The 23,457-nt window shown below is 39.8% G+C and overlaps 2 protein-coding genes and 2 long non-coding RNA genes across 7 annotated transcripts in view; 3 read left to right on the forward strand and 1 right to left on the reverse strand.

The window, feature by feature from the left end:
- The window catches only part of LOC111264649 (uncharacterized), a 14,373-nt gene extending 12,057 nt beyond the window's left edge, over positions 1-2,316 (forward strand). The window contains exons 4-5 of the mRNA XM_022840712.2: positions 383-473; positions 2,212-2,316. Of these exons, the coding sequence (XP_022696447.1) occupies positions 383-473; positions 2,212-2,268 (148 nt within the window). The 3' untranslated portion in view covers positions 2,269-2,316. The remainder of the gene's footprint in view (positions 1-382; positions 474-2,211) is intronic.
- A 4,392-nt stretch (positions 2,317-6,708) lies between these two features.
- Positions 6,709-11,044, forward strand: LOC111264653 (uncharacterized). The gene is made up of 2 exons (XR_002682974.2): positions 6,709-7,059; positions 7,437-11,044. It is a non-coding gene; the product is annotated as an uncharacterized LOC111264653 (long non-coding RNA).
- Positions 10,795-23,457, reverse strand: part of LOC111264650 (uncharacterized) — a 24,146-nt gene continuing 11,483 nt past the window's right edge. The window contains exons 5-9 of one of the 3 annotated variants that reach the window (XM_022840716.2): positions 23,047-23,085; positions 19,440-19,460; positions 17,100-17,190; positions 12,086-12,184; positions 10,795-11,472 (exon numbers count right to left, since the gene is read on the reverse strand). In XM_022840716.2, the coding sequence (XP_022696451.1) occupies positions 11,451-11,472; positions 12,086-12,184; positions 17,100-17,190; positions 19,440-19,460; positions 23,047-23,085 (272 nt within the window). In that variant the 3' untranslated portion in view covers positions 10,795-11,450. The remainder of the gene's footprint in view (positions 11,473-12,085; positions 12,185-17,099; positions 17,191-19,439; positions 19,461-23,046; positions 23,086-23,457) is intronic. The other 2 variants (XM_022840714.2, XM_022840715.2) reach the window with 2 other exon arrangements.
- LOC111264652 (uncharacterized) overlaps positions 17,501-23,457 on the forward strand; it is a 21,340-nt gene continuing 15,383 nt past the window's right edge. The window contains exons 1-3 of one of the 2 annotated variants that reach the window (XR_002682973.2): positions 17,501-18,075; positions 19,660-19,819; positions 21,430-21,520. This is a non-coding gene — a long non-coding RNA (uncharacterized LOC111264652). Of the gene's footprint in view, positions 18,076-19,659; positions 19,820-21,429; positions 23,039-23,457 lie in introns of those variants that run through there. The other variant, XR_002682972.2, reaches the window with a different exon arrangement.

Raw genomic sequence — 23,457 nt, forward strand, 5'->3', positions numbered from 1 at the left:
TCAAAGTTTAAATATCCACAGTTACCCACATCTTGTTTTTAAATTACTAAATTTCATAAAAGCTTTATTCTTGAATAGTTTTTTTTTTTTTTTTTTTTTTTTTTTTTCAAATAACGGCAGCAGTTGATCAATAGACTCAAAAAAAAATAGGGGTGCCATATAAAAACTGGTAGACACGTTAGGCTGTGAGATGCCATCGCGTCCGTTCTTCTACAAGGCTATTACAATATCTACATAATCTTATAACATCAGGTAGCTGTCTTGGGGGTTGCCCAAGGACACGGTCCCCTTTGTCCATAAAGAAAAGTATACTATTGATACATAAACAAACAATTGTAATAATACCAATATTACCATGTTGCTGGCTTGCTTTATACGCTAGGAGTGCGAGAAGAATAACAACGAAATCCAGCTATTTCGGTAACACGTGCAGAGGGTTGCGGTTATTACGTAGCATCGTTATAAATCGTAAGGTAAAATGGCACACTGAAACGGTTTCAATGTTCGATTTTTGTTTTGTCTAACCCTCATTCTTCGTTTAAAAGGTCCATTGTATTTCGGGCAAAACCCGATTTGTTTATAACTGCTTGTTTGTATTTGAAAATGTTTTACGATACTTGATGCCGCCTTTGTTGTAAATACCTGTACGCACTTCTACATTTTTGCGATAAACGCAGGGTCCTTTTCATCTTAGTTACTAGTCACTTCAGTTGCAATGCTACAGGCCGATGCGTTAATACCTTTAGGATGTAAAAATGACAAATGGACTTTACCGCGGAATGTTTTCGTATATTTCTTAACTAAGCTTGTCGTTTAGCCCCTTCAATGCAGTTCTGACCATTGCACAAGCAGGCTACTTCCAGTAAAATATGGCCTTAGTTCAAAATATTCTTCCCAAGCTAACCTGGTTCCGCGAAAAACTTCGTGGCCTGCGAGTTCCTCTTGCAAGTCTGACGTTTAGACGTCGGTTGCCGGGTCGGCCAAGGTGCGAAGGTACCTGATGATTTGCTTCAGTCCTATTCAAAATATATGTTGTCAAACAATACGAAAGTTTCGTATTTCCCATTTTACAATCCCATACCTAGAAGATTTATAATGCAAGTTTTCCGTAAAGCTTACAGTAGCTATCGCAAACGTTCGTCTCAGTGGTTCTATCCTTGCATCTCTTAGCATAAATGCGTTTATTATCAAAAAGTTTTCCATTTCGGCAGAGAGGTATACAGCCCGTTCGACCACTCGTTCTCGATAACGTATACGGTGCTGCGGGCGTATTGTCTGCCAACCGATTCGAGAACCTTTTCTATCTGGCGATTCTCTCTCGTCTAATGGCGGTTCAGAGGAACAACACAGGCTGCGGAGCAACTCGTGTTACACACCAATAAAAAGACGTATGAAGTTTTAGTATTACATCAACGTGCCACCGGCGGTATTCGCGTCGGTTTTGCTTTGTTCGCTTCACAACTCTGCGATGAAGGCAAAGTTAGTTCGCGGATTTCGACTCGCGATTTGACCGACCGACGCAGATTAGACACACGCCTCTGCCCGTCCCCAAAATCCCTCGCGTTTATGGGCAGCTCTGGGAATCGGCGACAGCTTCGGCAATCAGATCTTGTGCCAATCAGACAGATAGACAGACCCACATTCATCGACTTTAAAATTACATAGAGAAATGGATAGTGGCAACGGGTACGATTGCCGCGGACTCCGCGATAGGTTTTTCCATGGTTCGCAGGTCACAGCAAGCTTAGCATCGATTGTAACTGGCAAGCAAACAGATTATGTGAAACTGTATCATAACATGCGCATGTAACACAAAGGTCTTCCAGTCGAAAATTTTCAACAATGAGACATCTTCAGTCACACACTCTAGATGAATTTTGATTAGTGTCCACCATAAACAGGGATTCACGGTCAGCAAATGATTCTCAAGCCAAAACAGAGGCTTTAAGATAGTAGGTCCTTGACGTCAATCGATCATCAAAAGTACTGCTGCGTATGACGTTATCTGGAACTGTTAGCTTCAGGATAAGGTAATGCTCTGTCATTTAGAACGCCTTGAAGGGAACTCGTCTCGCAGAGTCCACTAGCCGCTCGTTGTCCACGAAATTGGCTTTAACTATATCTAGTGAAGTACGTTGCAGGGTTATGACTCATAAGCTACGTGATACGCATTGGAATTAAAAGCTATATCGTTATGTGGATTGTTTTCAGTACCAGGCTGGACCTTCTGAGTCATCATTGAGTGGGACATCTGTACCAGAATCGTAATCGTTGAGATCAATAAAGCACAATCATGTGCCCAGTTTGACTGTTCAATTTGTCGTTCATGTTGTTATCTATTACCAATGTTATCTGTTTAATGAACTATTTCTGTTTAGCAAAGGTTTAACTAAATGTTGGTACCGTGCGATACCCAGCTAGTGCCCAAATCTATACACGGCTTGAAGTACCGTCTATGAAAACAGCTAAAGTCACAATATCATTTGTGAATTATTTACGGATTCACTATTTTTGTTTTGCAATTTCAGATTCGTTTTTGCCAAATTTGCATCACAATCCTGTGTGTGAAGATGTTTTTTTTCTAAAGGAAGTGCGGCGTGACCAGGAAATTATTTGCTTCCATAGGTCCAATAGGCTTAGTGAATTTAGACCGTGTAGACGTATACAACACCAGGGTGAAGGATAGTAACGTATATATGTCTCCATGTGTTTCGCAATGAGGTGGCCTTTTTCGATGCCGGTGAGAGCCCTGTCCTCTGTGTAAATTAAACTTTTAGTTGGAGCACAGCGTTTGGGCCTGTTCCTTATTGCCCTATGTATAGTAGTGTCCAGCATGCTTTGCTGTTTTGTTATGGCCCATCTTAATTTTGTTCAACATAAGCTGTGACTGTTGAAAGATAACATGTCATTTGGGGGCCAGAAACAAGTCGCGCACGAGAAACTAAATATATCGTGATGATTCCGCTAAATCTAAATGATGGTAGTTTGAAATGTTCGCTTGGTTTACACCGGCCTAATGATATTCGATAACATATAGATAGCTTAAGCTTCTGTCACAAGAATGCGTATGTGTCTGGGTTCTTTGTTGTCAGGACCTAAAGCCTAGCTTTGTAAAGCAATTTCATCTCTGACATGAATGCGAGTGTATCCTCGTACGCCGTATTCTAGTGGCAAAAAATGCTAGTGACAGGTAAAGAAAATTCAGACTAGGTCCTTATATGGAAAAAAGTGGTCCGCACCTGTATCATATATACTCGATGACACTGGTGCCTAATTTTTTTAGTTGTAGCAAGATCTATAAGACTGAGCGTCCCTGATAATGCCTATGTTTGATGTTTTTACACAGCATGATAATAACATGCATTTAGTAAACGCTTAGTGAAAAAGAGAACTAAGCTATAGAAGATTGTCATACGCTGTGCTATGTTTTGCATATATTTTACAATTCAGTAGCTTGTTTTTTCGGCTCAATATATTTATTACGCTGCCCAATTCCCTCTTTTCGGATTCTAAACGATAAAATATGTCTAGTAAGAGTCGTCTTATTTATACAACAGAGACGACAATGTGTGTAGCGATGCACACAGGTACGTTCCTGAGCATAATGAGTAGGCCTTAAAATTTCCTAGTTTATCGGTCACGCTGTTCTACTTTGGGCTAGGGATGTGTAGGGAGGTGCGTGCGGTGGAGCCGATTTATTTCAGAAGCATCGTACGCCAAAGCATGGAATGACAGGGGACAGAGAGAGATACGTCAAACCTTAAACTGGGAGCGCGTACATGACCTAGCATTTCCTAATCGCCGAACACTGTCCAACAATCATGATTAATGAAAGCGTTGCAAGAAGAACAACCGACAGACGTTGGTTTTATTACGTAATCGATAGTTATAGTATATTGTATATATTATAACTTCTATTACGAGATAAAGCGATAGATTAGACGCTAGTAAAGTGAACGAAGCACGTTCGAAGTGACTTCAGCTGCTGTACAGTTATGATCCAAGGAGTTTGTCCTGATCCTGAGGTGGAGCTGTACTTACGCCAACTCCTGAATAGGTTCTCTATGTATTTTTATTTGTTGAGGATTGTTTCGAGTATTGCGTTTAGTCCGGCTATGCTTGATCCATCCGTTGGTGTTTTTCATCTCCTGTGCAAAGAGTCTGTATTTGAGTGCCCTCCATCACAAACCGTGTTGATGGGTCGATTCACCCTCGTCAAACGTTACGCAACGACTCAGTTATTCCGGTCACTCCTGTTTGTGCCTTTCACTATCTGTATCACTGTATCACTGTAGAAGTAGAACGTTTCTTTTCGTCTGTCGACGTTTCGTATGCGATAATGTTGTTCTCTCAATTTGCCATTTCTGCACGTTCCTATTACGTTCTAATTCTTTGATATAGTTGTGGTAGCGGGTCAGCGAGGTAAAAATTTTATTAAAATATTGTGATTGCTTGGTGATTATCCTGCGTGCATCGTCTCAGCTTTTTTTCGTTAATAGAACGAGCTCGAGCGACCCTTTACTCTTCTTTAGTTTCATCCTGTCGCCCGTAGAATCGCATCTTTTATGCTTACGTAGGTTCCGAAGACCGTACGATCATTTACCTAATTATCTTCTGTCGCCTTTTCGATGTTATCTGTTCGTTTTGTTTTTTTTATGATTTGTTATGGCTCTGTGAAGCATTACGTGATAGGGTTGTGATCTGAACCTTTTCATATGCCCCTGGTGTCGTCTGCTAGGATCTTCTCCATGTATATCAACACAGAGATCCAAATGCCGCCCATAGCCATTTTGGTAGTCGCGACTACCCTACCCATTCCCCTAAGTTTAATTGGGGGTTGCTTGGATATCAGTTTCGCCCAGCCACGCCAGCTAGATCGGGTCTTCGGTTCGAACGCTTTCACTAGTACTCGTCTAAGATTCGGAAACATTTGCCACTCTACTGGGAAAGTTTCACTAGCTAGTATAACGATTGAACATTGGCTCATTTGAACCTACGTTTATAGCAACTATTTATATTTAGAGCGGTAACACATATCACCGCGCGTTTACTAATGCCATTTCCATTTTCTAGTGTCACGGTAGTCGATTTGTGCGCCACCTTCTATAACAGTTACCTAGCCACGCTTCTACATGGAACATAAATAACTATTATTCTAGCGGTGCCACAATTTATGTGTTGGGGGGTCATTGATTATTTGATTGGCTTCGTGATGTGGGTCGCTACCTCAGCAGTTGTTTTGCGAGTCGAACGCTAACATGCATTAGACGGAATAGCCACAACCGAACTTAGTGTCACCTCGCCCTTATAACTGAGATGTAATAACAATAGTGGAACTCAACACTTCGTATTAACTTACTCTAGAGATAGTGTACGATTGGAACGTGCCGATATCTTGTTGAGATAGTAATAATTTCTATGCTTCGGTGCCTCTCTGTGTTGTCTTTGTTTAGAAGAGGTAAGCGTCTTGCTAGATAGTTTGGCATTAATTAATTAGCATGACAAAACGGTCGGTCTTCTAGAATAATCTTACTCGTCCGATACGCGTTAGAGAATAGGACGCGACTCTATACCTTTTAGAATATATTTGATATGAGCCGACGCAAGCACTTATCTTGTTTTATGTTTCGCCTAGTAAATTGACTTGCCACGGCCATCTGCGCATAATTAGAGAAAACTTTCTATCGCTTGTATATCCAACTAAGCGTGCATGCTTTGCTTAGTCTCAGAGATATAGGGAATAAGACTTCATTGTACAAGATTTTACATGAAGAAAATCATTGTCGACAGTGCTGGCAGTCAAGACTTGCTGGTATAAGTCCGTTGTTCTGCCAGCAGGCAGGTTTGCTGTAAACCCAAAGAGCAGTGCAGCTCGGAGATATGAACAGCTAAGCAATACGTACCGCCTGAAAGCGCCTAAAGAACAAGGTGTGCCAACAAAGGTCAAGGTTAGTCCTGCTAATAAAAGGGAAAATGTTAGTGAAAAAGAAATTATACTTGTCCAAAGTCACAACTGTCTCTTACGATGAAAGAGGATAAAGGTCGACCAATGGCGTCTTTATGTTCAGGCGTTGTCATGTTCTAACAGGTTTGAAATAGATAGGGTTTATTGGAAAGTTTTTCCGGTAATCAACCTGACATAGCGGAAAAAAATAACAGATGTAGCCAAAAAGCTGATCGAAGAGGCCTGCCAAGTTTGGCCCTGAAAGTTATCAGGACAGTTGGTCGTATTACAATTTTAGAATACTGGGTTGCAATAAGGCACACTAGAAAAGCAAGAAGTTTGACGTAAACAAAGCATTTTACGACAAAGGTGCCACGCAACCGGTGGTTCAAAACCCTGCCCACGATGCTGAGGTGCTTCTGGGCTGAATGAGCTTGATGCAAGGAAACCACATATCGAAGAGGCCGTACGAATCTAGCAGTAATAGAATAAGCCCACTACTGGCAGAGGCACTGGGAAACTACCACATAGCAAAAAGTTCCGTCGAATCGAACAGGCTCTGTGGCACCTAAATGTAACAAACACAGAGCGCATAGGTGAATGAATATTTTTGTGGATGTTAGAACTGTCGCTGCATCGCTATTCAAGCAGCAGAAAAAACATTCTGCGGATTTGGTCGCTCGCAATTCCCACTGAAATTGATACGATCGTTATATATAAAAAAAAACAACTATTTCTTTGGTTGCTATAAAGAATTGCTGAATATATATATATATATATATATATATATATACGTTATTAAGACAAACATCAAACTCTAAGCTTTGACAGCATTCAACGCTCTGGAGAGTGAACTATACTTGCAGAAGTTAATATACTGACAGCTCTAGCATTTAAAAATGATCCAAACAAAGCCGTTAGATGAATCTGAAACTTATTTCTATCGCATCTAACGGTCCAAGCACATGCAGACTTTCCGATCTGTTCCAGAATAGGTAATACGTTGTTGACTCGCAAACGCCTCACGACAAAAAAAAGCTATAAGTTAATTCAGTAACTTGCCTTACGTACAAGACGCACACAGAAGAAGAAGAAACCCAGTTTCCCAGATAAAGGTAAGTAATCCACGAATTGTACAACTCTGTTTTGCTCCTTAGAATTAGACAAGAATCTTCAATAACGTAATGTTTAACAGTTAAAAGCGCTCAGTCCTCAAATGATAACTCTTTAGCATAGAGATTAAACTGTACCATTAATTAAGCAGATCTGCTCTAAGAGTGCAGACTCACGTAATTGTATTGTAATTGGCCAATGAATACGTTAACATGACGGGTCCCTCTATGGCACAGAAGCTATATTTTGTCTAAACCGCTCTTAGCAATCATATTTCGAAGTGAAATTCACAGAGCATCGCTCGAAGTAAGGATTAAAGCATTTTGAATATGTTTTTTTTTCTTCTCTTTTTTTCTTTTTTTCTGGTGACCTGTTGAAGCCAGTTGATGTCTCGGCGTGTCTAAATATACGTGCATCAAGTTTGTGAATGTTCGCCAATCTTCTAATTAGGCAAAGGGAATACGGATCCGTTAAAAGTGAATGCCAGTCATAAAATTATCGACCATCCAAGTGCCTCAAAACGCATAAGGATCCAAAACACCCTATCGGACAACTAACATATTTCGTCACTACGTACCTGACTAACGAGCAGTTGAGAATCTTCATCATTAAGTTGTACGAATTACCAGCGAAGTATTCTCTCTATACATCGAACTGTTGTGAGCACTCTAGGCACCCTCAGACATAGACTTGTCATAAAGATCTGGGTTCTAGCGAGCAAAACATATATGACCGAATCTCCTTCAACCATATATGGCTCTGTTTCTGCTAGAGGAAAATTGGCTTTGCAATACATTTTTGGATATTTCTTTATAACCAAATCTCGGATTACCTCATCCAGAAAACTGAGGCATAGCTTTATTGACATGAGGCTTCGAAGTTTTTCTTAGCTTGTCATAGAAACTGTGCGCGATGCTAATATCTCGATGAAGCATTCAATTTCTGTATATAAAATGGTACGCTTTTCTTTATTGTATCTGTTCACTTTGAGCAAGGAATCACCATTAGCTGACACTGTCTTCTGCTGATCGATTGGACAAAACTATGGGCCGATTTATTCTTATCTGTTCGCTATGTGTTAGGTCATGAAAAAGGGGACAATTGTTAAATCACATAGCGTCCAGGTCGGAATTAATAACAATACAGCCAACAACACATGGTTATATATATATATATAACCAGTTATAGTTAATTGAACATGAACTTAAGGTCTGTCTTGGCGGCTGACATATTATTTACGTGCAATCACGGCTAATTAAGCAAAGTGCACGTTTTTATCAATCGTATACAGGCAAAAAAGTGATCTGAAAAGAAAGAAACAAAAGAGATATCATAGACAACCACTGAAAAAGATTACTGTCGATGGTACCGACTGGGACTATTCTCACTCCAATATGTAGGTGGTTCACTATAAACGACAATAGATAGCAAAGTTTACTTACGGTGTAGACAACATCACTTCCGGTAGTACCAATAAGTCCGGCTAAAGGCCGCTCATCTCTTTCGGCCAGTGCTTATACTATACGTGAATTGATGATAAGTACGCGATCCAGTGCGTAAATCGTATTTAAATGTGCGTAAATTCAAACGACATATCTAAATGCTTCCTGCTAACCCCGATAGACAGACAGGTTCGAAATGTACTTTTTACGATGATTCTCTACTCTTACTACTTGCGCCAATGCTTCAAAAGATTCACCATGTAGAGCCAGCTAATTTCAACCTAAACGCCAGACGTAATATTCCTAGAACGAATCAGGGACATATATTTACACTTTGTGGGTTTTGTGAAAGAAAACTTTAATGAATACTTTGTGGCTTTCTCTTAGAGCTTCATAATGCAGGTCTATAAGTTACCTATTCTGAATGCAGACTTTTCAGTATGTAGTGAACTGAGAAATAGGAAAGTTAATAACATGAATTAGATGCAAATACGCGACTGACATTCCAAACCGGATCTATAGGTATCGTCTTTTAATAACGTTTACGTTTTCTGGGTTTTGTTTTCCGATCAAATCGTACCATTGAACAGATTCAAATCTGCAGACTGAGTGGAGAAATGTGCCAGGCATAAGTATACTAAAAGAGTCATCTGATTTCAATTAAGAAATGCAATTATCACCAACCAAAATTCTTTATACGTCAGACCTGTACTAATATTGACTGTTCTTCAACTAATGGAAGTTGTTTAACAAAATTATCAAAAGAAACCATCATTATTAGCACGGTTGATTTATATCAGACGCCATACGAGCCGTAACCTACTATATCAATAGGGGCAATCTATGTGTTAATTAACTATATAGACTTCAGCTAAGCCTTCAGCGGGCTGTCTTACACTAGGTGCCTTCTGTATTATCTTTCGACATTCGTTGTTTTATTTCGGCTATTGCCTGTGTTAAGCTGCCCAGTTGCCTTATTTGACAAGTTGTCTCCCTGATTTTGTCTGCCTAGAACAAGGACGAGGAAACATTGTTTCGACTAGAGATTGCGCGATAGGGACTCAAAGTATGTTGACACCCTCTTATTTGTAGTGGTGAACGGAGGCGTTGAGGTATCGCATTATTCCGACGAGGTGATTTACACAAGGGAAGAAAACGTACTGGCTGAAACAGCAACGGCTGGACCAATCCTTGGCAAAGGTAGGACAAGTTTTGTGGGCAACGTCATTCATCTACCACATGCTTTCTCAAAGCCCTTCATTTCTCTCTTTCCATATGTCAAACAAATATTATGTCGCGTCTTAATTGCACCCTTCGCGAACGCATTCTTTGCTCAGAATGATAAATTATTGTTCGGGCTACGTCCGTAGATGCTCTTCTATACATATTTACGCAAAGTGCAGTATAAAAAGTCATAAAAATAATGAACAATTGGAAATATTTTGCTTGTGAATTCCGGTATCCGGCACCAACAGCGATAAGGGCGTCAGTGATACTTTGGCGATCTTAGCTCAAGTGCAGACAAATCTTTAGAGACCGCCCGTTTTATATTCAGGCACACCTTGCAAATAATGTAATGACGTATTTCGTTCTGTCAATGGCTATAAGGTTTTGGGGATGTTTATTAGTAACAGCTTAAAAGAAGCGATGTGCCGTTTCCTTGGCCTGTTCGAGCCTTGGCCTCTAATTTCCAATACATGGCAATTGAATTGTTTCCGCTCCCTGACATCAAAAAACAATAGATTGCCCCTTGTAGATCACAAGACTCTATTATTGTTCAGAAAGACTGCTTTCAAATCTTTCTATATGTCTGTATGCTAGTGATATCGACAATTTTTAACACGGTGACCCAGGCGAGGAAAGCATAGCAGGCTGTGACTCGTACTGATTGTGTATAGTATCATACAACTTTTGTCTGCAGTTCATTTGAGAAATACATGTTCGAATTTTCCTGCATTCAAATCATGCGCAGCTATAGTAATATATAATACGCAGATGTAATATATGTGATATGTGTTGCTTCTGAAATATCCATATCAAGAGGGAAGTTGAGGATTTTATCCGTTTCGGAAGTAACTCTTATGTAGTTTATTGTCGTGTTGTCTCTTCTTTGTCTTGTTTTTGGCTTTACGTTATTTTTTCGAACACACACACACACATCACACACACGCACTAATAATGAACGCTTTGAACGGCCGTCATACCTTTTGTTTCTGTAGGGTTCGTATTAGTTCTGTAAATTTCTCTTTCTACTGGTAGCTGCAACATCAACCTGAACAAATTACAAATTGAGCATAAAAATCTACGCACTTATATCCCTGCTTTATTGTTATAATTGTCATAGAGTTATTCTGACTTTTGGGGTTTTTTCATGGAAGATATAGTCGATATTAACCTGGTAGACTATACGAACTCTTTAGCTAGCGTAATCTACGTATTCTTTTGGTAGGTAAGGCAGGCAGCTGCAACACGACAGAGAACACCGGCATAGGCTTCAGGCGGGTGGATGCAGTTCTTCATTCCACACCGTTTCCGCTAGTGGAAACGACAATTCCTGTTTACGTATGTATATTTTTGCAATAGCGAGGCTCAGCAGGTTTTTTTTTTTAGCTGAATTGTTCCATCACCGATGACATTTACAGCCGTATGAAGCACAAAGAATAGCTGGGCTCGAATAGACGGATCTAAGTGAAGGCACTGGACCAAACACCTGCGTCATACGTGTCATGAATTTGGGATCGTTTGATCATTTAAACGGGAGAAGAAACAGGAAAAAAACACAACGAGATGACGAAGAAAAGACTTGCTACGCGACAGTGAAGAAAAAATGACCATTGAAAAATCGCAATCGCTAGGAAAGCCGAAAGGCCTAGGACCCCTGCGGGATCTTTCCAAGGCATGTGTAGTAGTCATAGGCATTATTGTTGATCTGTTCGTGGGTCATGCTCCTATCAAAGGCCAAATACCGCCAGCCTGGAAAGTCGAACAAGCTTCATGTTAGACACGAACCCGATTCTAAATGACGCAATATACTAACATAAGTAGTGCAATAGCTCTCTCTTTCTCTTGTCTACGGTGACACGATAAGTAATTAGGGACCTATAGAGGTTCTGCTTTCGCTACTCGTTTCCCTTAGTTATACATGTCACGTAGCAGTGTCTGCATCAGTCGGCTACCATCTGTGATTATAAGGGTTATTTAAGCGTAGTCTGCTTCAGGGGCAAGAGGAATTTTCCTTCTATCGAAGTAGTCTATTATTATTAAACCCATTGATTGCTATCAGTTAATCGATTCAATGTGACACAAGCTAATACAATTTCAATTTAAACTATCTATGCATATGGCTAAAGGGGCCAAGAGCTCTCACTAACTGAGTCAGACTACAAGTTCTGCGGAACTCAACGGAGAAAAAGAGAATGTCAATCTCAAGTTGTTTTCTTTACTTCGAATGTTTGGGGGGTTCAGAGCACATAGTGGCTCGCACTCTAGTTCTGTAAAGTTGGTTGTTCATACTGAAATCTTACTGTATTTGCGTTAAAATTTCAGGATTTTTCAGTTGAAAAATTGTTCTAGTTGTTAAACACACCTACAGTGTTTCGCATAGCCATCGCACATGTCCTGTAGCGCGGGTTTATCTGTAGGACAGATAACCGCGACCATAGCCCCATCAATGCAATGATAGTACCTGTAACTCAGAAACGTTATTTGGTCAGTTCAGCTGAGGTGCTCAAGCAATACAGCTGCTTATTATTTATGGCGTAACTTAGCCGAGCAGTTGGAAATATTTTCTTGATTTGCTCGTCTATCCTATCTATTTAACATAATCGTTTATATCACCGCATAAACAATACTCACTGGGAGGCTTCCTCTGTAACCGCGTTTCATGGCTTTCTAAATCTCGATGGAGAAACGTACAAACAATTCACATCGAAAAGTCTACAGAGGGTAGCTTCTACCTGTACTATCTGTTAACAGGCTCTAATAATAATAAAAAAAAAGACCCTTAATCTTAAGTACTCTGAATCCTCGTCAGTATATTGATTTGTCCAAAAAAATTCGTCAAACAATTTGCGCTAAATTCTAGCCAATACTTTTATATAGTATACAATATTTTAATACTTGTCAGTTTTTTTGACTATAACAAATATGCCCGATACTATTTACAATTGCCACACGATTTTCTTACGGTATTCTCTTCTCGCTAATGATATGGATGATTCGTAAAGAATGGGCTATTGATAAAGTTTTTACCGAAGAGAAAGCTCGAGATGCGTATCATTTTGCAATCATGCGATAATGGAAAAAGAAACGTAATACCCAAGTTCTGTTCACGGTACACACTTCTCAAGCAAATTGGCAAATTCAGGGATAGACGTATCTGGGACTATGGATTTATTTCAACCCTTATTTCCCGTACTATTTTACTTTGTTGCCTAAGCAGAAAAAGTCAAAACACCGTTCATATATCTATTATACATTTTCTAAACTGCCACGGCGATTCGTTTGATAGAGATGAGAACTTGAACACCTTTGCCACAAAAACATTGCGTAATACACTCTACGGAAACTCTGACGGCATTACGTAATGTTACATTGTCACGCGACTCCACGTTCATAAGCTTGACCGCTTTAGCCGTTCTAGTAGCTGTACGTAAGCAACAATTTCCGCGGTCAACAGAAGCCATTTGATTGAATCCCGCACGATCTGTCAATGGTACTGTCTATTCCTTATTGTTTGTCCTTAACGATAAATTTTGACGTGCTTGCCGGATTTCACACACCGATGCATCATCACACGCAAACCCAGCCGTTTGTCCTTGTCGGTCTTTTAAGGGGTCGCTTACGATGCGTTTCGAGTATCGTGCTTGCCTATACGTTTAAGTTGAACGAAATCAGAGCTAAGGACGAAGCGAACTGCACCGTGCCTTGAACGTTGCGTGAGCACGAGCATTTCTTGCAGAGTACTTTGGCCGACGGATATTTTCGATTAGATAGATGTTGGGTACGGAAAAATTACAAACATTTTAGAGTTAGAAAAGAAGTTCCTTACGACAGATTCGTCTGCATTTTTGGACCGAAAGATTTCTTCAACTACTGGTGTTAGAAGTTTCCCAGTACGACTAGAGATGACAGAGTACGGCAACGTTATGACGGGATAAATGACGCAACAACGACTCAAGTGAAACAATTGAGTAGCGACCTTGCCAATAACCATTTGTGTTTTCAGACCCGTAGCCGTTTTCACGGAGTGTTGATAATGCGCATGATTCCTACCAGGCCTCATACAGTACAGCGCCACGCACATCAGGATACCGTTTACTGACTCGGCTTTCGAAAGCTTTGTCCCGTTTTCAGCGTCCACAAAAGCAAACTGTGCAACTGACCGCAAAAACTCCTTATATTGATAATTAGTGCTAGCAAATTCAACAGAAAGCTTAAACGTTTTCCCAAAAGTCATCGCTAGATTCACTATACAGTGAATCATAAGAACGTTTTTTGTAGGAGCCCCAGAGATGATGGCTACAAGATCTCGAAGGAGATACAACGATTATGACGACGGAGCAGACATTGGCTCTCTACATAAAAAACTTCATGGACAAATTACTACAACGTGCTTGGTGTAAGGGGTGCTGATTCAGAAGATATTTTCAACTGCATATGATTCACGATTTATGGGAATTAACAAATATTTCTATTTGGAAGCATATATTACTATTATATTTCTATATTATCTTAGTAAAAATTAATAACAGTTTCTTTCTATCACTATAGTTTGTTTCTGACGATTTCTTTGCGTAATGTGGAAACAGTACGGAGTACAGTTGAAAAATACGACCAAAATCGGTAATATCTTAAAGCGGTGATAACAGCACAACAGTCGCGTCTTGGCAGTGTCACAGAATGAGTAACGATATAGTAGACGTAGCAAAGATCTGCCAAAACAATTGCCTACCTCCAACGTATGCCCTCCATGTTGCTTTCGAGATTGACAAAATATCGCTTCTTATTATAGAGACGGACGGAAATCTAGGTGAAGCTAGCAGCAGCTTTCCGTCACATCAAAAAAACCATTAACGGATGCCTAGGCCTGATAAATCTACAATGCCTGCTGTCCGAAACAAATACCTTCCCAAATTAGATGGCGGTGGGTGTCCTATCCGATCTGCTTTGATTTTAGTGATACTGTTCAAACGACCGATGACAAATGCTCGAAGCAACTTCTGCGCCTAACGAACCTATGGAAACAGCCTCTCAATGAAATTTGTCAAAACAAGGTCATTTGTCATAGCAATTGCGGTACACAGCTGCGACGACCTTCTTGTTCATTGTGACCTATCGCCTTTACTAATGTCTATGAGGATGGGGGCTCTTTAGGTCAAGCGCTAAAACCGTATTGCCTTCCTCTGTGTCGCGTCAGAGTGAGTACCTGTTCAATATCTAATGCATATAGAAGATTCTCTAAAGATTTTTGAAGTCACTTTGGAAAGTTTTCAGATGAATCATAGTCTACCTGCAATACGGTTTAAATCACGAACCTCGAACGTAAATTACTCGTTGAAGTAGCTGCCTCAATGATAGAAATCTAAAACTGAATGATTATCGAACTATAAGAAAAAAATTGTGCTTATAGATACTTCAATCTGCATTACATGATGTATTTCAATGAATTACATAGACTCTTGGCCAGTTATTCAACAAGTAAGGAACAGTTGTCAGGATATTTGTGAATATTTCTTATCTACTTTTCTCACGTTTCGACACTCTGCTTCTTGCAAATCCCGACGTTTGTTTTGCTTGGGCGCTAGCTTTGAATTACGAGTACGGATATTCACAGCATTTAGCAAATCTATTAGCGATCGGCAACTCCTGTCCAATTTTGTGTACTTGTAATACTTGAGGAGACCCTCAGACAAGATTTAGTAATTAATATGTGTCAACTGGAAACTAAATAGTGTACTATGCAGTTATGTTGAAAGCAGAGATATTCATTTGATTTCATACTTTGAAGCGAAAATTTAAGCAAACCTATTAAAAGGACCTTGTAATCCGTCGTTTTATAGTTATCCAGCATTCCACCCGTAGTTTACTTCGTTTTGTACGTTTGTGCATCAGAGTAGGCTCACTTTGGTAGCGTTCTAGTTTGCACCCCTTTCTGGGTCACGTATAATATTATGACGGTGAATACCTGATTAGCAGATTGAACGCCATTTAGGCCTGTTTTTTTTCACACGGAGCTCACATTCGGATTGACTTTGCTGTTCGCTACTTGCTAACTGAAAGTAAACTAAATTATGTGCTTTGGATGGAGGAGAAAGTTCGTAGTTGTGGATGATGCACGGCCAACTGGCCTATCGATCGCTGTAAATATTCTTACTGAAGAATATGCATGTGTAGAAGATCGACTGAACAGGACGATCGAACGTCTCAGTAACTTGATGACGGTAAATATTGAGCATTTCGAAAGTAGACTAAGTTAAGAAAACTTAACTTGGCATAATTACGTTATTCTTACCAATGGATAACAATACATGCTTTTGGACAAAAATGCGGTTTCACTATACGTCATTTAGTTGGATCTTAGGCTACCTAATTTTAAATGGAAATCTCGTCGACGGACAAAAGCTGAAACACTGTATGTCACACAAGCGGCTATATAACTCACTGAATGTATGCAAACCTCTCTTCGTTTGCCCTCTTTCGTTTGCAGGTCCCTTGAGTGAAATTTGGGAAGCACTACTGCTTCGAATGATGATCAAACGTTTCTTTGAAATCAACCTAAACTTCAAGGCAAGCACACGAAAAGCAGGTCCCGATTATGCAGGCCAAAAACTCTGCATTGCAGAAGCATTGTCGGTTAGGCATGCATTAAGGATTTACAGCTTTTCATACTTTTTATATCCGGTACGACAAGAGGTGTTTCACTCTGGGACGCTAAAAATATACGCGACTTTAAGTTCACTTTCGAATTTTAATCTAAAAGGGGTTTGCTAATATGGAAAGCTTTAGTAAATTGATAGGCGTAATTAAGCCCCACGTGTAACGAAATTAGTAAACGATTTCTATCGAACTTTATCTTGAGTACGTTCCAGGAGTGGTGGCGAAGTGACGCAAATAAACATATAACGAAATTAAGTTTGCAACAAAAACAATGCTATCAAAAGGAATATCAGACACTTGTAATATGATGTTGCTTCTTCTCTTATGGTCAGGTCTAAATCTATAAGATCAGTAGTATATTCATTATTCATTTATTACCCCCTCCCCGTCCCCCCCCCCCGTTAAACCCCGTTAAAACCCCCAACTAGAAATTAGGAAAAAGCTGCAAACGACGCCTATTTGGCTAAACCAGATAAAAAAAAACTCAAAATATGGCCTTGTCCTGCTATATAGTACGAAAACATCTAAACCCTGTGAGGATAATGTAAACGAAAACTCTAGAAGCAAAATTGTTAATATTTCCTTATCGCCCACTTGGCGGATATACAAAACTTGTCTCCGCTCCGCTGTTATTGCTTTCGACAGATTTTAGGACGAACGGGTGTTTTTACGAGCCAAAAAGCAAAAGCATACATAAAATGAACCTGATAGGAAATTCATACTTCGTTTTTTCGCCCAGTCGTTCCGACTTGAGTAGTGTGAACGGTGATTTGACATTGCAGTATGCTCCTTCGTAGTACGAGTTAAATTCAGCTGAAAAAGTATTCAAACAAGGTGTTATTTTGGCAGAACTCAAAAAGCCGCTCTCCAATCCCATCGTCCCCACCACACCCATTAGTAGTGGCAGTAGTGATTTTCATCACTGTTGAGCTAAATATATAACTGTAGGGATCGTTATGATATTCAAGATTACATCAATAAATTGACGTTTCGGAAAAGGTAAGTATAGAGCTAACATAGGTTTGATTTTGATCGAGTGTGTGAATTGAAACATGCGTTTCTAGGAAAATTGATTCGTAAGCGGTCTCGACATGGCAGCAAAACAATACCTAAGATATTACTAGTAGCTGGCACGTTTAGCTTCAAGCTCGGACAGAAACGTTGGCTTCTTTGAAAAATTCAATGAAAACACGAGCGGTGGCCTAATATTGCTACTTAGCTTATTTAGATGTAGATTAATTCGAAATCTTTCTAGCGAACGCCGGTTAGAACCTAAAGCGTCCTATGGGTCGAGATTAGGATCGCGCAGTTTTACAGTGGCCACCTAACGAGAAGACTATTTCAACTTGCGTATCTTGTATTGTCATTTAAGCATTGCGCTGTAAGGCTAGCAAGACGAAACGGTATCTCTACGTCTCGTTTTGAATTTATTAAAAATGCTGAAAAACTGAGGTTGGATTAGTGAAAAGATCATTGGAGATGATTGATATAAGCGTTTGAAGAAGCCCAACGTTATGCTTGTTAGATAGATGAGATTTATAAGTTAAAATTAAAATAATTATAACAATACACATTTCGAAGTTATGCCCAGTTCAAAATCTGCCATATGGCGCCAATTAAATGAGGTATGACGATGCTCACGTCAGTTTGTTTGAACGGGCTGATCTTAGAAAGATCGATCGCAGATTCGTTGTTGCGGTGGGTGTTTCTCCTCAAAAAAGCTAAGAAGAAGACGTTTTTCAAACTGGCTATGTAAAATCGATTAGTGCACATTAGTGTTACAAGTGACCGAAATGTGGTAGACCGACTTTAATTTTAGAATGTCCTATATAAAAAAAAAAAAATCTGGCCTACTTCGCAAACTTGACATTATGTTTCGTGCAAAGCCAACATTACTCTATCCGACAGAATAGATATTACTCCAGTCTGTCAGGACGTTCACGTGCAGCTCTGGGCCTAATTTAATAGCTCCTGGTCTTGTCTACAATTTTGACAGGCAAATAAGTTAGAGTTGTGCCCTTACGCGGATATCTATCTAGGCGGCAGCGAAGTACAGAATTAGGACGTTATTATGAGGCAAGTAAACAAGGAGTATCAATAGATGCGTGCTTATTAAAAAAATTAAGCCTGGAAACTCAAGCAATATCCGGGAGTGTAGTCAGGCAAAAGGGTGTTTGGAGTGGCCAAAAATGCACGAAGACACAAAACAAATTTTTTTTAGATCTCGTTGTTAATTGACTGCTATAAATAGTAAGTAGCTTCAGAATTCTGTTTTGAAACAAAGCAAAGGGGAAGGTGACCTTAAGATTAAGTTGATGTATGACTACTTGTACCAAAGGACGAGGAATACAACATCACCAGTGAACGCGAGAGCAAGTAAAAAAAATAAAAATTCGCTGCTTCAATTCTATTTCGAACAAGAAACAACTGCTAGCTCCCCTTCGCCCCCAGATGTCAGCCTACATATGGCAGCCCTCATTAATGAAGCATAGCTTTCCCATTTTTCTAAAGCTCAGGAGGCAGAGGTCGTTTATGTACATTATGGTAGGAACTCAGCTGGTTCATAAACGTTTTGATTTGAGCTTTCGCATCAAATAGCACTCCCCTACGAATTTAAGACTTTGTTTAAATTTCGTATTTCGAGAAAGGTGCTAACTTACTTCCTCTAATAACCAGACTAGGATAAAGTATTTTCGCCAACTTAACTTAATATTTGTATTGTGGATTGCTATGCAATTTACTAGTGTTGTATGTTGGGCGGGCTAGTCAATTCTTTGCGGAGAACCAAAGCTGGTCCCAACTAGTGCACGAATGTATGTTATTTTTCGAAACATAACGTGCATATTACGGCCTACCGGTTGTGCTAGGTGAAAATATACTATGCGCAGGTAATGATATGAAATTACGGAATTTACTTATAGAATCTCTATTGCCCTCCGATATTTTTCTGTGGACTGTTTTTGTTCTACTAAAATATTGGAGATACTCTAGCGCGCCGTTTTATTGAGATCTATCAAATAAGCCAATAGCTATCGCTAGCGCAAGACACAAATCATACGTACGAACAAACACGTCAGCAACACCTGAAATTGATTCCGCATGAAGGCCATTGTGTAGAAAATTATGTTAATTTTTTTGGGAAAGTCAGCGTCCAGACAGGCGAACTATTCTATTCTGTTGCTACAAACTAGATCGATAGACCGGAGCAACGATGTAAAAAAAAAATTTTTAAAAAAAGACTCTGTAATAACGAGATTTTACAATAATCTCTAACATATGCAGATTTCAGGGTTTCGAACAAACAGGACGATATCGATGTACAAGCAAACCATGCGCGCTTCATAAATCATAGAGAGTTCGGTCTGCTTTTCCTGCCTAATCGTTTTCATCTACGTGTGTATCAAATATACTTGAAACGTATCTTTTAGCGATCGGGATCAAGGTAAGGTATTGTGTTGGTCATGCTGTCGGCAGGAAGCCTCTTGAGCTAGCGAATTAATTGATAATATAATAACTAATACAGGTTTATTATTGGAAACCTGCCTAACTGGAATACTCTGAAGATTAACTAATACATATAGTTACTTCGTTCAGAGGAATGACGCCGAAGTAGATCTAGTAGCTGAAGCTGAGTGGTAATCGAATAGGCAATATGTTATCCAACACGTGTCGTGCGGCTAATACCTATAGCTAGTGCCTTGACATACGCTCGATCGTATATTTAACAAAGATTCACTAGCAGACTGGGAAGCAGGGCCGTAGCTCAAAGTTCTAGACTTTTTCTTAGCCAGAAAGCAATAATAGATGTCGGAGACTCAGTATGGAGAGAATATCACATCGTCTGTGGTATTGATATGCATGAGATGAGTGCGTGATATGCATGAGGAGTGGGCCGGCCTGCGCGCACCCTAAGGTCATCTGATGCCAGCAGCTGACTTGCCAGACCTAAAGGGCCTATCGAAATACGCATATGGTAGTTGTTTTACAGAAGTCTGTGGGCATCGGCCCTTTGCACGTAGTCGTAAAGGTAACCGATGTTTAAGAATTGTGAGTTTTTCACGAAGACATATTTATCATGGGGGCAAGGCAACGCCAAAAAACCAATAGGATGAACAGAATACATAACTGTAAGCTGAAGTACTTCAGTTGTGAGACGGACCAAACCCAAGCAGAGGTGGTGAGCGGATACTTTTGTATAGTTAGCTATGTGGTAAGTTAGTTGGGTTACATTGAGAAAACGTGTCTTACTATTACGACATTATGGGCATTCTGTTAGTTAGTAGTTCGGGATTATAAGTAGCGCTTGCAAATCGCCCCTGAGCTGTTGACAATGCGCGACGCGTATTGTCACTATGTGCCGATCGTATACTAATTGGGGTTTAAAGTGAGACATGACACTGCCAGCGTCGCTTTCACGCCGGGGATACCGCTATGCCATTAAATAAGATCGGGTTCGTTAAAAAAGTGGCATAGAACTGAGCCGTATAATGCCACATCCGTAATTTACAGAGTGCAACAGGGAGGACGCTTAGTGCGCCTTCTCAATATGAGTTCATCAAAGCCCCCACTGTATCCATACAGATATAGTTGTACGAGTGGGAACTCTACCTTCTCCATTTTACGCCAGTACTTTCGTAAAGATATATATATATATAATACATAAACGGTTGACTGACCAACATCGATCTGCTCATTTAGCCTTTGAATTTGTGTATTTTAATGTGCCATTTGCTGTCAAGTGGAGGTTTCTTTAGTTGATAGGATTTTTTAGATTGATATTAATTGCGTCAGATGTTTCGGAATGCCATTTCGGGCTAGCGGTAAGGGCTGTAGCCCTAGAATAGCTTGCTAACTGTTTGAGACCTCCTCCTGTTTCAGTTAACACCGCTGTCTGAGTCGGCATCATTCCGCCATTACAAATCTTAATATGGCCGTTCTTAGATCACGTTCGTTGATAGGGCTTGTGTCGTTGACTTTGGCAGGTGTCTAAGCTACCGGCTGCGTCGGTACCTCTACTGGCATACAGTAATACATAAACTTGTTTCATTTCAGTCTCAGGAGCGTCGGCCGTTAATGACAACATGAAATAATGTCGGCATAACATAACTAAAGTATACTTGAATATATTCCTCATGAATAAATGGTAAGCTCGTTTGTACAAAAACGCTTTTAGAGAAAAAGAGGGTCCCTTGACTCCGGTTGACATTTGCATAACTGAGTCCTTAGATCTTATTCACACGAATTGCTCCTCAAAGGTTTTTCTCCGACGGGTAGCCATCGCTCACGCTTTATGTCAACTGGGGCTATTCGGGCACGGTGTGCGTTGTCACAAGCAAAATCCCGCTACATGAACTTTGTCCTAGCTATCTCATGTGCTATTAGGCAGATTGAAAAGCCTATATAAAGCCATTTGAGATTTTAAAAAATTTTAGTTATTTTAATGTCAACTAATGTTAGCTGAGTGAATACTTAGATCATCTGTTTACAAGATAGCCGAGGAAGCATGCTATCGATACTATAAAGATCTCCTGAAGCCCATGTCTTAAATCCCGTCTCTTTCATCTGTAACAATGCTTTTTCTAATAATTACGATATTTTTAAGGAATTAAACCCGATGAATATTAAGTGCGTAGTTATTTATTTTGTGCAATAAAAACTGCGAGATTACCGCCATATTTTAATAACGACTACCCTCATTGTCTTTCAAGTAGCCTCAGATCTAGTTTTAATGTTCGAACTGGCTCAGTTACAATGGCCTTTCACTTCGGGGTATTTCCATAGCAACAACTGTTTGCATAGCATTATTAGCGAATAACGTTTCAATGAAACTGTCTCCTGCGTTTTCCAGTTTCTAAAGGTCGAATGACAACACCATAGGGTTTCTTGTCGTCCCGCACACCGCTTTCAGAAATTGAGCCTTAGAGCTAAAGCATCCTTCCAATCTTATGTATGTCAATCAGACCAAATGCTTTTAACTGTAGGAAATTCTATCGAGAGAATCCCATCCATTACCCTTCAGTACCTTCAGAAGAGGACCACTTTGGCCGCTTCCTAAAAGAGGAGTCACTTTGTAAGGATAAATTAGAAATTCCTCTTTGTCGGCTGTCTTGTAAGGTATGGTGCCTGTGACCATCTCCAGCGTCCAAATGCAAAAGCCTTGACAGAAATGTTTCCAATATACGTATTCATAGCCAATAAGGGTCGATGACTAAGTGAAGATAATCGAATTGAAAAACAAATAACGTTTTTTTGTATGCTGTAACTTCGTTAGAAGATACTCAGATAGTTTCGCACGTTCTGAGCTAGCATCGGGTCGTCCGCTCTACTTTTATACCAAGTTTAGTTCTAATACGCAACGTCCGTACAATCATTGTTGGTCCTAGTTTTTTTCTCGACAGCGCCCAGAACGCATGACCCTTTCCGTACGGTTATATATTGATTATGCAAAACTGGTTGCAAATTGATGCGAAGAGGCCGCGGGAAATTTCAAAGTGTTGATTAATCAGAACTAAGCAATGCCTAGAGTACTGCCATATCTATAGTGCTAGTTTATAGGTCAATTTTCACCGTTAACATTGTGTGAATTCAATGAAAACATCTAACAAAACACAGGTGTCGGAAAGCAAAGGAGAACTAGTACCGAAGCCAAGCAAGTTGAATGATACGTACGATTTTTTCGCGCCGCGGTCGATGATTTAAAGTTGAATTCTGAAACGCAAAAGTAAAAAATTGCCACTCATAAGTAAGTAAGCAATTAGCAAGAATTTTCTCGCTTACGGCAGCAATGGACAGAGTAAATACGAGAGCAAACATGGACATGAGGAGATAGATTCAAACGCTTAGACAGATGAACAAGCAACCGTACTCACCAAATATGCGAAATGTGTTTGCATGGTAATTGTATTTAAGAATATCAGCGATAGAATAATCTTTGTGTACGAATAAACAAAACTAAAAAAAAAAAAACTATACATCATCATGGCTTGAAGTGTATATATATATATATATATATATATATGAAATCGTCGATGTCACAGTTGCAATGCCCAACGGAATGGGAAGACAAACTAAAATAAAAGC

Source organism: Varroa jacobsoni, unplaced genomic scaffold, assembly GCF_002532875.2.
Source record: "Varroa jacobsoni isolate VJ856 unplaced genomic scaffold, vjacob_1.0 scaffold_883, whole genome shotgun sequence".
NCBI classification, from domain to species: domain Eukaryota; kingdom Metazoa; phylum Arthropoda; class Arachnida; order Mesostigmata; family Varroidae; genus Varroa; species Varroa jacobsoni.